Below are 16,329 nucleotides of genomic sequence, written 5' to 3' on the forward strand. Positions count from 1 at the left end.
AAGGATCTGGCTTTGAATATGGATGGCTCTGCTACTTATGTGACTGTGGACATCTCTCTGGACCTCAGAAGCCTCACCCTGTAAAATGGAATAGATGAACTCTAAAGTTTCTTAAAATGAAATCTTACCACATGAGGCAGTCCATTTCCAGTTTCAGATAGCCCTATGTTTGGAAGTCTTTTCCTCTATATCCGAGCTAAAATCTGACAGTAATGTACACTATTTGCTTGTAGTTCTGCGTGAGCGCACACACACACACAGAGAATAAGGCTTCTACATGATACCAATTCAACTACTTGAAGACTGTTATCCTGAAGACTGCTTTACTTGTTTGCAAGTTCAGCATCCCTGGTTTGTTGGAGATGGTTCATCTGGAATGTGATATCCCCAAATATCACATTCTGGTCACATCACTCCAACCAGAGCAGAGCACAGAGAAATGATACCTCTTTTGCTTTGGACTCTTGCTTCTCAGTGACACTTAAGAATGATACTAACATTTTTGATGGCCATCTCACTTGTGGGCCAAGTTCTGTGCACCACTGGAGGGAATGTTGGGGGTTTGTATAGTTATGTGTAGAGCCGTTTAGACTCTGGAAGCACTGACATTTCATTCTTTGGTATGAGCACCATGTTCCTCAAAGATCTCAGGGGTAGCTCAGGCCAGAGGTATAAACTTTCAGTAAGCCATAACTGATGTGGATCAAGGACCTGGCACTTGTGAGCTCCTTGACAGCTGAGCCTATTTTTGCCCTTCTGTGTATTTAGCACAGCGCCTTAATAAATGTGTGTTGTTTTGACTTGGCTTGATCAAAACTTCTATTTTTCTTTATCCATTTTATATTCCTTCCCTTCTATCTCTTAACAAGTTGGTCTAACTTCTGCTCAAGGATAACCCTACTACCATCTGTGCCTTTAATCCTATTATCTTGTCCTTCAACTATTAATCAGAAGATTCATTCTGTCAAGCTCTAAACCTCATTTCTCTCAACTCCAGATTCACATTTTACACCATTTCTTGGATGGATCACCTGGATGGTAGCACAGTATCTCCAACTCAGTACGTCCCAAATTGAATTCATCATCTTTCCTCCAAAATCTTTCTCTTCCCAACTTCCTTACTTCTGTTAATAGGATCATAGGCTTCTGTTATTGTTGTTCCTTCTTCATTCTCAGAGGACGAATGACATCAGGGTGATGTCTTAACTTTCTAGTGAATTTAAGTAATATCTCCACCAGTGACACTATATTTTTATTACTATGCCAAAGATTACATTTTTTTTAATAGCCATGGCACATAATCGTGGTTTAATTTTGAGTTTGTGGTCAGCTAAAAACCTCAGTTCTTTTGGGCCTGGAGTCAGGAAGACACATCTACACGACTTAGCCCTGTTTGCCTCAAGTTTCTTCATCTGTAAAATGAGCTGAAAAAGGAAATGACCAACTACTCTATCTTTGCCAAGAACACCCCAAATGGGGTTAGGAAGTCTGACATGACTGAACAACTGTGTGAATACACCAGTGTATGAAGCTCTATAGCGGCTTCCCATTGTCTCTACCAAGTCAAGTACAGACTTCTTAATCTTCTAAGACTTGACCTACTGATAGGCTCCAGCTTAGGTGGACTAAATTGACATGTCTGTTCCCAGGATCATCCAATCATGGGTCCAGAGCTCAAAGGAACCTCAGTCGTTTTATAGAGGAAAATGAGACAGGTTAAGTAACTTGTCCAAGGTCATACAGGTGGGAAAATATTAGTGTCAAGATTTGGCACACTGGTTTTGCCCAGGTGTTTTCCATACCCTTTATTCCCTTTCTTCCTTATTGCCTGCTGGACCCCACCCTTGATATCCTGTTTGTTAAAGCCTAAGGCCTAGATAAAATAATCCTCTATGAAACTCTGGTCTTTCTTCCTACTACCTCCATCCAGAAGTGATCTCTTATCAATTTATAGCATGTAGTATTTCTTTGCACATCCCCAGAGCAAAAGAAACATGAACATTTACCACAGGGCTTTTCAAAAGCTATTTGAAGACTGCTATTCTTCCTCTACTATTTTTGTACTCAACTGGAAGTTAACTCACACCCAAGTAATACCATCTTTGTGCAATATTTCCAGTAACGAGCAAACTAAAATTGAGGATCAAAGTGCAACATAAAGGTACATATAAGAGAAAAGGCTGTAACATTACAAAGGAAGAATAATGCAGAAATGGTACAAGATATGTTGTCAGAGAAATGTTTGACCAAAAAAAAATGAGCTGGGGGGCAACTAGGTGGCACAGTGGATAGAGCTCTGGCCTTGGAGTCAGGAGGACCTGAGTTCAAACCCAACCTCAGACACTTGATACTTACTAGCTGTGTAAATCTGAGCAAGTCACTTAACCCTGATTACCTAAGCAAAAAAAAAATAAAATGAGGTGGTACTTGGTGGTAGGTTGACTGGCAGTGATGTAGGAAAAAAAAAATCAATAAATCATCTTAAAAGTTGCACAAATGGGAGGAGGGGGTCACACATAAAGCAGTTTGTTATACGTACACACATATAATACATTTTTTAAAAACCAAAACACTATGTGGGGTTGATCCTCTTCTGCATTTTTGTCTTGACATGTTTGTGATTATATGACTGATGAAACTATCAAGAAAAATAATTTTAAAGGTACACTGACTGGTCTTATAGTGAGAAAAAGGATAATCAATGAATGACAGCTTATGTATTCCATTGGTATCCACTTGATGTCAGAAGATCTAGAAGAAAGGTTCCTAACACATTAAGCGGATCCCAGATTTACAGGAGGACATGAGAGGTACTCAAGGCAGGGAGGCATGAATGGTTGTGAGCCACATTGTTGGAGCACCCACATTGATGAGATTACACATCTATTGAAATGTCTGTGCCAATGCTGTCCTGTTATATCCCTCTAATCTTGATCTCTGTAGTTTTTTCTTTTCTCGGACTAATATGTCCTAGCAAAATCTGAAACTTTTAATCCTAACATCTTGGCATAAAATGAAATAAAACAATTCGCCAAAGAGAAAATCAGTTATTTGTTGTTTATTCAGTATTTAGGGTTAGTATGACACTTGAGGAATTGGTTGCATCACTGTACATATATAGATCTTATACAATATGGAAATTTACAACTATTGAGACATACATATATATATATATATATATGTATATATATATGTATATATATATGTATATATATATATATATATATATATATGTATATATATATATATATATGTATATATATATGTATATATATATATATACATACACACATACATATATATGTATATGTGTGTGGTGTGTGTGTGTGTGTGTATAGGTAGACAAAATCAGGTCCTCTGGAAAGGTGATATATGTGGCCATGCTGTAGAGCCCTAATGGAGGGGTACAAAGGTAATCAATGCATCAATAAAGTGTTACTACTATATGGTGTTTTATATCCAGGAATGTTGTCTTCTGGATCTATGGGAACCTGCAGCACTTCCATACAAGGCAGGCAGTTATATATCTGTGGGGGCGCTGGATCTGCTTGATACCAGCTACTAAGACTGTACAAGTCATACTCAGCATCATACACAAACGACAACAGGGTTTAACAAACAGCAGTCACACTGTACTACTCCCCATTTCTAACTTTAGGAAGGGACTAGAGTGTGTTCACAGGTTTTACTTTTCTGGTGTTCAATCGCTAATCAGAGGAAGGTTTTGACCTATTTGAAAAGTGCATCATACATAACCCCTTAACCACTGTCATGTTCTCTATGGTAAAATGGCAGCACATTAAAAGGCTTTAAAATTGCAGCTCTTTCTGGATTCCCCAAAGTGTGTCGGCGCTCTTCTTTAAATGGCCTTCCTCTTCCGGATTCAGGTTTACCTTCACCACATCTGAAATGCCATTCTGCCCCAAGACACATGGGACACTAAGGAAGACATCCTCATTAATTCCATATAGGCCCTAAAAGACAAAATGAGATCATATTTTCTTTCACACCATACTCTGATGTCTTCTACTCTGTCCAACAGCCAACTATAAATGCAACAAGGCAGCTGGAATTGTTTAACTGGCTTCTTTACCCTAAGATGTGCTTGAAGATGATCAAGATTAACATCAACAAGTCTATCACCCTCTATTATCTGCCCTTCCCAATCTATTCAACAAGCACTAGTATACTTTATATATATCCACATAAAACAAATTTTGCCTTTTATTACTCTGTATTAGACCCACTGAATGCCAATGTTTTCTTTTTAAAGTACATTTTTAATGCTAGGTTTATACATTCTAGTTTAACTTGATAACACTGTCCATAAATGATACATTTTTCTTTTTGTGCACTGCTTAGGAGATTAGACATTTTTCATTCTATTCTACATGTATAACCAAAATGCTATTTGCAAGCTGAAACCTTTTTTTTACCTCAATGAAATGTTCTCATGAAAAGGGAATTTTGAGCAAAGCAATTTGTTAAAATTTCTATAGCCACCTGACTATAATTTATTTTTTTTTAATTGGCAGCTTGCCCAAGGGATACTGTCCCAAAAGTAAAACAAATTCATGAACTAAGAATTGCTAAGTTGGAAAGAACCTCTGAAAATATCTGTAGTCTTATCTAACCCTTCCCCAAATCAGGAATCCCATTTAGAACATTCCAGACAAGAACTGGAAAGCTCACTTCCACCACTACTTCTGCCCTCTGTCTGCCCCAAGCACCTTATTTTATTTTTAGCCAGCTCTTATTACTAGTAATTGTATCCATGTTGGGCTGAAGCCAGCTTCCCTTCAACTTAGTCCTAATTCTGACCAAGCAGAACAAGCCCAATCCTCTTTTACATTAACACTGCAGAATTACGTTCTCACCTTGGCCTCTTCTTGTGGACATATTCTAGAGCAGGGCTTCTTGAACTTTTCCCATTCAAATCCCCTTCAGCAGTTCTTAAACTGTTTAAAGTGCTAGTCTATCACATCCCTTCTAAAACATAACATACCCAAAACATACACTATTATTCCACATGTGGTCTAAGGCAGAGTATAATGGAACTGTCATCACCTCCACTCACTTCTAGACACTCACTATATATTACTGAGACATACAGCTGTTATTCTGAGGCCCCATGGCATAACGGAAAACTGCCAGACTTGAAATCATGAGACTCAGGTTTAGCACTTGAATCAGAAAGTTACTAGTTGAGTAAGTCACTTACCCTCAGAACATCAGTCTCCTCATCTGTAAGATGGGAGATAAAAATACTCATACTTCCTTCCTCACAAGATTGAGAGGAAACCTTAAAATGTGAGTAGTTCTATTCTCTGGCCATATCTCCTCTAATATCTGTGGAGTTGATTTTGTAAATCCAATTGCAGGATTTTACATTTATCTTGATTATATTTCATCTTGCTTCATTCTACCATTCTAGCCTGTTAATGTATTTGTATTCCAATGCTCTCATCAAAATAAAACATTTATTCATCACTACATTGTGAAGTCCTAAAATCTCCATCATGACATGACTATTAACATTTTTTTTAATATGTAGAAGCACTCAAAAAACAAAACACACCAAATACATTTAAAACCATTTATCTGTAACAGATACCTATAGACACCTACCTTAATCATGGTGGAAATTGGATGCACTCTCTTAAGATTCTTCATAATGCTTTCTGCTAGATCTGCCACAGACAAGCCAATGGCCCAGGAAGTATAGCCCTTCAGCTTGATCACCTCATAAGCACTGCCAGTAACAAGAAGTTACTAAATTATTTGGGGGAGGGACTGAGCAGAAACACAGCTTTCAAAGAACAGTTATAATAGATAATGCTACAAAGCAGAAATCTTCCCTATCCAAGGATTTCACTCCAACATTATTTATGAGCTATTTAAATGAAATTTTTGGTGCTTTTGTTCCATACTGTACTAATTTTTAAATGTTCACCAATATTAGGAAGATCCTACAATAAACAGCATTAGAGATAGAAAAACTAGGAACTTTTTTTTGTTGAGGATAAAACTCATGCTGTGTAAAAAGTCTAAATAAGCTTACCTGTTCCTTTCACATCATGATCTTTGACAGTATCTAACATGAAACCACCAGAGATCTTTGGAGCATTTATGGGGGAGAAAAAAAAGAACTAGAATCCTACGGGATAAGGCAGAGGTGATACTGCTGACAAAATGATGGGTCCACTAAAAGTATTTGAGCTTTGACATTTCTTAAACAAAAATTTTTACTGGATTTCTTCCATATAAAACCATTCAAATGGAAATTGGAATTTCATGTTTTACAAAGATTGAAAAAAACCCTGCTACTAAAATATTAAGAGATCCTCACTAACCTGTCAACCACCTGTTTATGAACTTGTTTCCAATTCTCTGAATCAGCATCAGTTCCCAAAGCAGGATAAAGATTCTTCAGAGAGACACCAGCAACATTCACACCACTCCACACAGGAACTTAAAAAAAATTCCGATACATGAAAATTAACTTCCAAGCACCCTGTTAGTAATTATGGCTTAATTTTGTATTTATCTCTTAATTCTACCCTACTATATTTCATTCTGAGAACCTCCTTAAAGAAAAGCAATGCTGCTCCTTATATAATACTTTTTCCATAACATGTAATAGAGAGAAAACTACTAATATTCTCATTTTTTCTTTTTTTAATCAAGAATAGTATGATTTGTATGCAGCTAGACTAAACAAATGCATTAATACTATCAATGTTGCTTTTTTTGTTTTAGTATTTCCTTCTAATCCTATACTTAAATGTGTTCCACTTTCACATTTACTACGTTAGTTTTCTATAGCTCCTTATTCATCATGTAACCCTCTTATAAGATCAAGAAAGGAAATAGTGGTAGTTTCTACTAACTATTAAGAAATAATTTCTACTATATTTTTACCTTCAATGATCTTGAGTTGATGGTATTTCTAATCTCAAAAATTGGGTGCCTCCCCCCCTCAAAAAGCAAAAGGTTTAGATAGTAGACTACTCAGCTAAACAAACATTTTTAGGGGTTCCCTATATAGATAATATTCTTCAACATTCTTCAAATGTTTTAATAGCCCATATTTATATGCTACCTTAAAGTCTAAGTACTTTTCTCAGGACAATCCCATGAGTAAGAATTATCATTCCCTCGGGGCAGCTAGGTGGCAACAGTGAGTTGCTTCAGCTCTGGAGTCAGGAGGACCTGAGTTCAAATCCAGCCTCAGACACGTAACACTTACTAGTTGTGTGACTCTGGGCAAGTCACTTAACCCCAATTGCCTTGCCAAAAAAAAAATTATCATTCCCTTTTTGAACATAAATAGGCTCTCTAGGAGATAAACTTGCCATGGTCACACAACAAGTAATTATGAGAGCCAAGATCTGAACTTGGATCTTTTCTATATCCAAATCAAGTATTCTTTTGTTGTATTATTATATTTCTCCAGATAAAGACAGCTATGATAGGTATGGGTAGAATTTAGTCCATAAATCATATCCTACTTGAATTACAAGGCTGACCTTTTCAGAGTTAGCCAGTTCAATTAAAATATAAACCAGTGTCACTGACCACTGCAATCAAGTTAGTAAAAATTGTACTCATGACAAGTTTCACTTTTTACTAGTTAAATTGTAGATAATAATGCCAAAAAACTTAGCCCATTCCTTAACAAAAGGTGGGGTTCTCATAAACCATTCCTTACAGATAAACAAGTCCTCACAGATTTAGTTTTAAGCAATTTTAAAATAGAACCCTTGACATTTTTTAGAATATTTGCTGAGTCCTATGGGATGGTGGTATAGTCTTACCACTGGAGTCTCCATGTTCCCCAAGGACCCATCCATGACAACTTGAAGAATGAACACCAAGTCTCTCCCCCATTAAGTAACGGAAACGGGCAGAATCCAGATTGCAACCACTCCCAATAACCCGGTTCTTAGGAAAACCACTTAGCTTCCAGGCCACATAGGTCAAAATATCCACTGTGAAGAAAAAATGTAGACAATATAAATGTTAATGTCCTCTGGCAGGTAATTGCTTTGAGGATAAAAATTATGCCAAATCAATACTCCTGGTATACCTGTAGTATCTATAGTACAATGAACCTATCAAACATTTATATAATGGTGTGGTCTAGTACAATCCTATTAACTCTGGCATAAAAGATTATAACAGAAGCATCATACATTAACACCAGGATTCCCCCTTTAACAAGTAACTGTTTGTGGTGAGCCAACTTCCTAAAAACTTCATGAAACTTTGTATTGTAGTTTTCCCAGGGCATATCTATTAAAAGAAAAGAAATAAAATCCTAAGGAAAAAATGGAAAATATGAACTTATAAACAAACTAAAAATATATTTTTACAATATGACTCTCAAGGTTTACTATAGTTCAAATTTTGAATTTTAGCCAAGTTTGTGTTAAAAGATGTCTTAACAGTCAAATCTTACCTGGATTGGAAACAATCAGCAGCTTACAATTAGGGCTATATTTAACAATATTGGGAATGATGAATTTAAAGATATTCACATTGCGCTGGACCAAATTAAGACGACTTTCTCCCTCCTGTTGACGTGCCCCAGCCGTAACAACAACCAACTTGGAGTTTGCAGTCACACTGTAGTCTAGAGAAAAGAGAAACAATACAATTATCCCTTCCACATCTCAACTTTCCCCATCATGATTTCAATATACTGGAGAGTCAGTGTAAGAAATCAAATAGGAATTTTTTAGTAGTTTTGCAGAAGCTGCAGATGACACATAAAAAGTTTAGAAACTCAAATGCATAAAATATAAGTATAGTATTGTGTAATATCAACCCAAATTTCATAAGGTACTAAAAAAAAGAAAAAATTCAGACTTCTCTGGTAGGAAAGAGGGCCACGGATTTTCCAGATCAAAATGGGAGGGAAGCAGGACTGTGTCCCTAACCCCTGGGATATGGAAGGGATAACTTAGTCTTATTTTGCTTAATAGTTAAGAATTGCTAAAAATCTGATATCCTACAAACTTCTACATACACATCTTTGAATTTCCTGCAACCTTAACTTTTTCTATTTCCAATTCAAAGTGAAACTGACATAATGTCAACCCAGCAAGTTAACTGAGAAACATTTACACATAATTAAAGACAGGTGTTTAGAACTATAAGAACCTATAAATTTAATTTCAGATGTAAAAACCTATAATTATCTGAGGGGAAAAGGTGATGATTATATCTCTTCCATGTCATGGACAAACTATCTTAATTTAAAAAATATTTACAGGAAAATGTAATAGGTAGTAATTGATTATCTAACAGGGATCAATGACAAAATACCACCTAACTTGGGTAAAAATATAAATCTTTGAACTCCTAGGAATTATTTTCCACAAGGATGACAGAAATTAGGTTGTGTGAATTACATTTTGAAACACTGCAAGAGGTGATGGAATAATGCAGAAGGAGATACTTTTGGATATGGGAGTTGGTTTTGCTTGACTGGGTTTGTTAAACAGTTTTCTTTTCTTGCCCAGTGGGGGGAGGTATAAGAAAGAAAAACACTTCATAATTGAAACAAGTAAAATTCATTTAAAAACAAACAAAAAACTAACCTTTGCCAGAAACAATCTTTGGCGTTTTGAGAAAAAGGCTGCCATGTTGGAGATCCATCATCTCCCCCTTTAGTTTGTCTTCTATCACATCAACTAGGGCAAGTTCATCAGCCAGATCCTGGAGGAGATATTTTCAGTTAAATTATTTCAATTCAAATAATTTTAGATTCCTCAAGAACATGGAAGAAAAATCTCTCTCACACATACTCTCATACATTTCTATAAAGATTTAAAATTTATTTATGAAATGCCTTCCTCATCTCTTTCAGGAAATTGTTTCTTGACATTTCCAATTCAGCAAACACTGATAAATCCCTACTGCAGATGCAAGGCCCTTGACTCAAATCCTACACTCTTACTCTATCATGACCCTGGATTCTGGAAAGCTGCCTCAGTGTACCACAAGCTATGTATGGCAGATCTACCAAGCCGGAAAGATCTCAAGAATAGGCCATCTGGTCCTCTGATGGCATACTGTCACTGGGCCTATTCTTAAGGTTGGCCTATTCAGAAAGTTGGCAACTATGTGATGACATTTTTTTGAGGGGGAGGGGGAAGCTGAGAAATTCACAAAGAGGGCACTAAGACTGTCAGGGAAGGAATAGCCATACTACTAAAATGCCAGGTCTTAGAAGTTGTAATGTTTAAAGTACTATGCTAGAGGCAGCTAGTGGCAAAGTAAATAGAGCACCAGCTCTGAAGTCAGGAGGACCCGAGTTCAAATGCAGCCTCAGACACTAGACACTTACTAGTTGTGTGACCCTAGGCAAGTCATTTAACCCCGACTGCCTCACCAAAAAGCAAAATAAAGTGCTATTCTAGATACTAGAGTATTAGGATCAAAAACCACATTAACTTTAGCCTAAATTGATTATAATCTAGTAAATCTGGGCAGCAATGACTCATGTTTGAATCCTACCTCAGACACTAGTGAGCCTGTGTAAGGCACTTAACTTCTCTTTTCCTCCTACCTCACATGATCATCTTAAGGATCAATGAGATAGCATTCTGCAAACCTTCCAGTGTTATTCAAATGTTAACCATTATTAGTAATGGAAGAGTTAAGAAAAATAAGTATAAAACGAAATTGTGTTGAAAAGGGATGGGAAAAAAATCTAGACAGTGCTCTGAGAAAGTTTGTAGGAGGTACTGTTAGATTTCCAGACATCAATACCTGGATCCAAGGTACAAAGCTAGCCCTCTCTCCTATGAAAACCTGACATATTATAATGGATGAATATAATGCTTCCCTTCTGTCCCTCTAGTTCCCATCTGCACTGAAGCCTGCTCAGAGTCCTCACTGCCACAGCTGTGAGAATTAGAGTTGAAGAAGCCTACAATGCCTTTCCCAAGGGCAGAAACTTAGAGCTTCTGTTGCAAGGGATATAAAATCTTCTTTTCCTGACTGTGGCTTCTACCTACTCATAACCTCAAATCCTGCAGAAACCCCTGCTGGAGGATGCAGCTTCCCTGACGACTAGAATTGTGGCATGAATTTAGGTATTTTTTTAATCTTCAAGTGAACTTAAAACCCACTTGCCTATAGAAACAATGTTAAGTTGGATGATAAAGAGTACAGATCCATTCAGCAACAAAGTTTCATTCAGCTTTTGTGCTAGTCTGGCAACCCAATCAAACCTTTGTTTCTATGGAAAAAATGAATTCCTAGCTCCAAATAACAATTACAGTTAGAATTAAATTAATTTTCAAGGGGAAGACTCAATGTGTGACTGATTACATTAAATGTCTCTAGTTTCTCCTGTTCAAACAAATTTTTTTTTAGGCAGTTGGGGCTAAGTGACTTGCCCCGGGTCACACAGCTAGTAAGTGACAAGAATTTGGTCTGAGCATAGATTTGAACTTAGGTCCTCCTGACTTCAGGGCCAGTGCTCTATGTACTACGCCACCTAGCTGCCCCTTTCAAACAATTTTTTAAAAGAGTATTGTAATCTTAATTTTAACTTTCTCTCGATTAAGCCAACCAGTTCTAAGATTTCAAAATAGCTCACTCCTCCAGTGTATACATTTATTGTGTATCTCTAACAAAACCACAAAGCAGTTTCACATCTGAGTGTGTGAGATATCAGGTAAAATGGACAAAATCATTATTCAACTTTTAAAAACAAGATTTCCTGCAATTGAGGCAGCCCCAGACAGTCACATCTCACACCTAGTTCACAAGCTCTCACTGACAATAGTCATGGGGTAAACTGCCAGTGTGAGGAGAGGTACTTGTAGCTGGCAGCAGGTTCTGCTCCAGTAAGAATTATAACACTGGACAGTCCACTCTAGTTTAGACATAAATAAATTTTAGTTAATTTATATAAAATAAACCTACATATCTGAAAATCTACACAGGCAATATGAACTATGTAGATCTTTATTATATATTCTCTCTCTCTTAAGAATTTTGAATACAAACTCCCTTAAACATTATTTAATGACCTTTGTGAACTTCGGTAGATTGTTTTCCCTCAAGAGAATATAAGCTCCTTGTGGGTAGAAACTGCCCTTATTTTTGTCTTTTTTTAATTCTCAGTACCTAGCACTTAATAAAATGCTTGTGGAATCAATCAACTCATACTAAGTACATGGTGTCATTTCTATAAATGAACTGAAAGTTATTTGACTTTTAGGCCTCTAACCCACACAGGACTATTACTTACCTTCATTAAGATACTGATGGCACATGCCATACCAACTGCACCAACCCCAACAACAGTAATCTTGTTTTGGGGAACCTGGTCTTCCTTTAGGACATTCACAATCAGCTGATCCTTGACAGAAGTTGCCATTTTGTGGGAGATCTGGGGGTGCGGGAGAATGAAGGTTTAATAAAACAAAAAAAAAAACATTTCACTGTTGGAGCTAATCACATTAGCATCATGAGTTACTTAACCACACTAACTAGACTTTATTGGCAGGCTTGCTGAAGTCTGTCCTTGCTTTTGTAGGCATATAGCTTGTAAAGACAAGGGAACCTGGGAAGTGAGGGAAGAAGCTTGATCAAAAAAGGACCCAAGGATGGAAGAGGAAGTGAAAAGTCGAAGTTGGGGGGCAGTGATGGGAAAGCTTCCACTCCCTCACCTTTGCCTTCACACAGACAAAGGTAGTTTCTTGGTAAGTGTAGCCTCCTGAAGCCATATTGCCCCATGGACCTCTGAGCTGATTTTTTATAAGGAATTTCACTGTTGCCTTTGTCTCTGCCAAGAAGTTGAGGTGGACTCCTACTCCAGTTCTCGCAGCACAGTGGGGCTGACAATACACCGCCCTGTCTGGCAGCCCACGTGGGTAGCAAAAAGAGTAAAAGGGAACTGCCATTAACGGTCTGAGGGACAGGACCGGGAGGGAGCCTGCCGCCAGCATCGCACATGCGCGTCTCTTCTCTCCTCCCCGAAGTTCTGGCCAAGTCCCAGGTGACTCACTGCCTCTGTGCATGCGCATATGGAGGTGGGGTTGGGGGAAGGGCGGGGCCTAGCAAAGCCAATTTGCAGCTCCTTTGGAAGGGAGCCGAATTCTGCTTCCACATGTCTACTGCCTCCCAGAGGGAAATAAAAGAGCGTAGGGGAAGGGAATGGTGGTATACGTCTCTTGTTAGGAGCATAACCATTTCTTCCTCCCTTCCCCCCAATTTCGGAGTTCGGAGATACCCGCTTTCTCTTCCCAAGCTTTCCAAGAGCCCTTGCTCCACCCCACGCTCTGGCGCCTAGGACACTACAAGGAATAGGATGCGGTAGGTTTCAATGGACTCCTCCCCCTTCTAATCATAAAATCTCACTTCCTTAGGAGAAACTCCAAAACTGCAGCAATCAGTGGTGTCTCCTCCAAGTTAGACAATAAAAGCTGATTGTAGAAGACACATGAATCAGGTCTGGCAGCCTCAAACTAGACAAAGGACCGACAACCAGGAAATCGTTGAGGAAGAGAGTATTAAACCGGAATTTATAAACTCTGTTTCATTCTGCAGCAACCATTTCATTATTGCAACACACCCTACGATAAGCATATAGGCAGAAAGTGAAGCAATATTCTGCAAAGGAAATTCAGAAATAGTTGCAGGAGGTGAACCAGCCTGGAACACTCGAGAGGAAAATTAAATTTCTTCCATTAATACTGAGTGTACTTTCAAATACAGCACTGGTTACAAGGACTAAGTTTCTTTGGATTTTATAGAACTTTAGGATGGTAGAATCGGAAGGGGCTTTTGAAATCTAATCCCTCATCTCAGATTTAGTTCTCACAATTAAAAGTGAGCAGTCTTTTAGGATTTTGTGAGTGTGTGGTTGTATCTAATGATAAGCTAATAAAGCACATATTTCGGGTGTGGTTAAATGTAACACCATACATAATATTACCTAGAACCATATGTGTGTATGTGTGTGTGTGTAACCCTATAATAAATCTTATAATAAAAGTAACTATGTAATGAACATAATATATATAGTATCTATAATCCTATATATATTATGTTTTCTATTTTATATATTCAATGTTATAAAAAAGTAACACAATATAATAAATATTTACAGCCTTAGGCAGTGCCTGGCACACAGAAGGCACTCAAATAGTTCTTACTTGATTGCAAATGCATTTTGTCCAAGTAACAGACACTCTTAAAGAATGAAACTGGCAAGATCAAGAAGCAAAAACTGCTTCCAAAAACTGCTCCATCAAGCCTCAGCCTTAAAGCATAGCTCTAAACCAACGCAAAGCTCCAAGAGCCTTTAAAAGATCACCAGTCCAATCTCTTCCATTTGTAGAGAAGTAGAAAGACTAAGGGACTTGCCCAGGGCAACATTGTTGCAGGGCTGTGATTAGAACCCAATTTCCAAATCAATCCCAGTCCATATTCAAAGCCGATAAAATTACTGATGTGGAAAAAGACTTTAAATCAACAGCATTCTCTCAGCGCTGAAGTTCCAGTTTGGTAGAGATGGCGCTCGATAATTATATAACTATATATATATATAACTATATATATATATATAAAATACATGTAAAATATATGTATATATAATTTATATATTATTCGTATCATTTATATAATAATTATAAAAAATATTGAATTGAGTTTTCTGCGTCTGGCTCTAACACAGTAGGGGTTAAAAATGTTGGAGAGTTACACTAAACACAAAAAAAGGGGAGGGGGTTCCCTCTAAGTAAAAGGTTAAACCCTAAACCATGGACCATTATGGATTTTGCAATCAGTCCAGCAGGAACCCCCCCCCCCGGGGAATTTAAACCTTAGTCCCTCACTTGAAATCAAGTCTCCAGTTACAATGCAACACTAGCCAAGGAGGATTATTCTGCAGTTAAGAAGCTCATCTTCCGAGCACATTGGTCCTGGAGCTCCAGCACCTGGCACATAGACGTTTAATAAAAGCATGGGTTGCTGGGACTTAGGATATTGCAAGCCAAAGGCTTCAGCGCTTCAGCAAGCGGCCAGCAGGGCGAGGGTACAGGATAGAGAGACATCCCTTTCACCCCCTCCCCCCTCTCTAAGTGCTCTTAGTAGTTTCCGCCTTAATAACCCATTCAACCTCTGAGCATGCTTCCCTCGGGAAGCCTCGGGGCAGCTCTCGCTCTCAGATCAGACTGAGAAAGCAGATTGGGTTTTTCCTCTCTAGTAGTCTGCCTCCTCCCCTACGGAGCTGAAGCTCTTTCAGGATCGGCAGCGCATGGGGAAATGTACTACCCTAGCTCAGATTCCTGGGGGACAACCATTTGGCCAATGGGTACCTGAAGGCCTCTCCCTCCTCCATCCCCCACCCCCCACTCCGCGTGCAGTGGGCCAGGAACAAAAAGCAGTCACTAAAGTAAGTCTATCGGTCCAACTATTCAACCCCACATGGCCCAAAGGCCCAAAGGGAGTCCTAGCCACAGCCTCCGACTCTTACTCCGTCCAGGTGCAAACTCACAGCCCCAACTTGCAGCATGGGCACGCAAGAGAACTAGGGACTGGCCACAGGGGAATAAAACTGGGATATGAGTTTGGCACGCTGGGGCCAGAAGTCAATGGAAACCGAACAGAGTGGGCTGCATGGTCCAGTGCACGAGACCATGCCAGCATTCTTAACTCACTCCAGCACAGGCAGGGTGGGCCAAAACTGATCTACCCCATGCCTTGGCCTGGGCAGTGTCGAGTCGGCTCTGAACCAAGACCTCTTGGGCCCCCCAGACCCTAAGCACACTAAGTTAGACCCCCACCCCCACCCCACCCCCGAAAGAGAGAACCGTCCCTGTTCCTCCCCATTGTGGGAGCCAGACCTGCTGATCTCCCGATTGCTCTTGCACCCTTCCCTCCCTGCCCCGTTTGCTTCCCAATAATACCCAAGCACGAACCGAGGTGTTGCTGGTCGGGATGCGAAAGTTCTAAGTTGGATGTGAGACTGCTGCTCCCAGACTGGCGCGACTCGGTCTAGCGGGCGGGGCCTTATATATGTCGGAGAAAAGCTGACGTCACGAGAGGCTGGGAGCGGACGTGCTGGAACCCACGTGTGGATCGGGTGGGGCCAGGCTGGGCATGGAGGAAGGACTGAGAAGGGGCCTTTAATGGAGGAAGATTTGTAGATAGATAGGTTGATCTGTACACACAAAGCTTTGCCCTGCCCAGCCGTCTTGTCCACCCAAAGCCAGCGAATGTAGTCATTTGCTACTCGCTTCCTTTCCTCCCTTACAGACAACGCAGAATCTAGAGACTTAAATCAAGGAGAGTCCACAAAGA

The 16,329-nt window shown here is 39.1% G+C and overlaps 1 protein-coding gene across 2 annotated transcripts; it reads right to left on the minus strand.

The window, feature by feature from the left end:
- Window positions 1–3,043: 3,043 nt before the first annotated feature.
- On the minus strand, window positions 3,044–16,055 carry LOC110221069 (L-lactate dehydrogenase A chain). Of its 2 annotated transcripts, none has more exons than XM_021005454.2 (8): window positions 15,948–16,055; window positions 12,272–12,412; window positions 9,606–9,723; window positions 8,462–8,635; window positions 7,818–7,991; window positions 6,354–6,471; window positions 5,629–5,752; window positions 3,044–3,974 (listed from the first exon to the last, which is right to left on the minus strand). In XM_021005454.2, exons 2-8 carry the CDS (start codon window positions 12,398–12,400, stop codon window positions 3,810–3,812), a joined length of 1,002 nt encoding a protein of 333 aa, XP_020861113.1. In that variant the 5' UTR covers window positions 12,401–12,412; window positions 15,948–16,055; the 3' UTR covers window positions 3,044–3,809. The 2 variants fall into 2 exon arrangements, with proteins under 2 accessions (XP_020861113.1, XP_020861115.1); XM_021005456.2 differs by having other exon boundaries at window positions 15,936–15,958.
- Between the last annotated feature and the right edge of the window lie 274 nt (window positions 16,056–16,329).

This window comes from Phascolarctos cinereus, unplaced genomic scaffold, assembly GCF_003287225.1.
Source record: "Phascolarctos cinereus isolate Bilbo 61053 unplaced genomic scaffold, phaCin_HiC Scaffold_9;HRSCAF=440, whole genome shotgun sequence".
In the NCBI taxonomy this organism is placed as follows: domain Eukaryota; kingdom Metazoa; phylum Chordata; class Mammalia; order Diprotodontia; family Phascolarctidae; genus Phascolarctos; species Phascolarctos cinereus.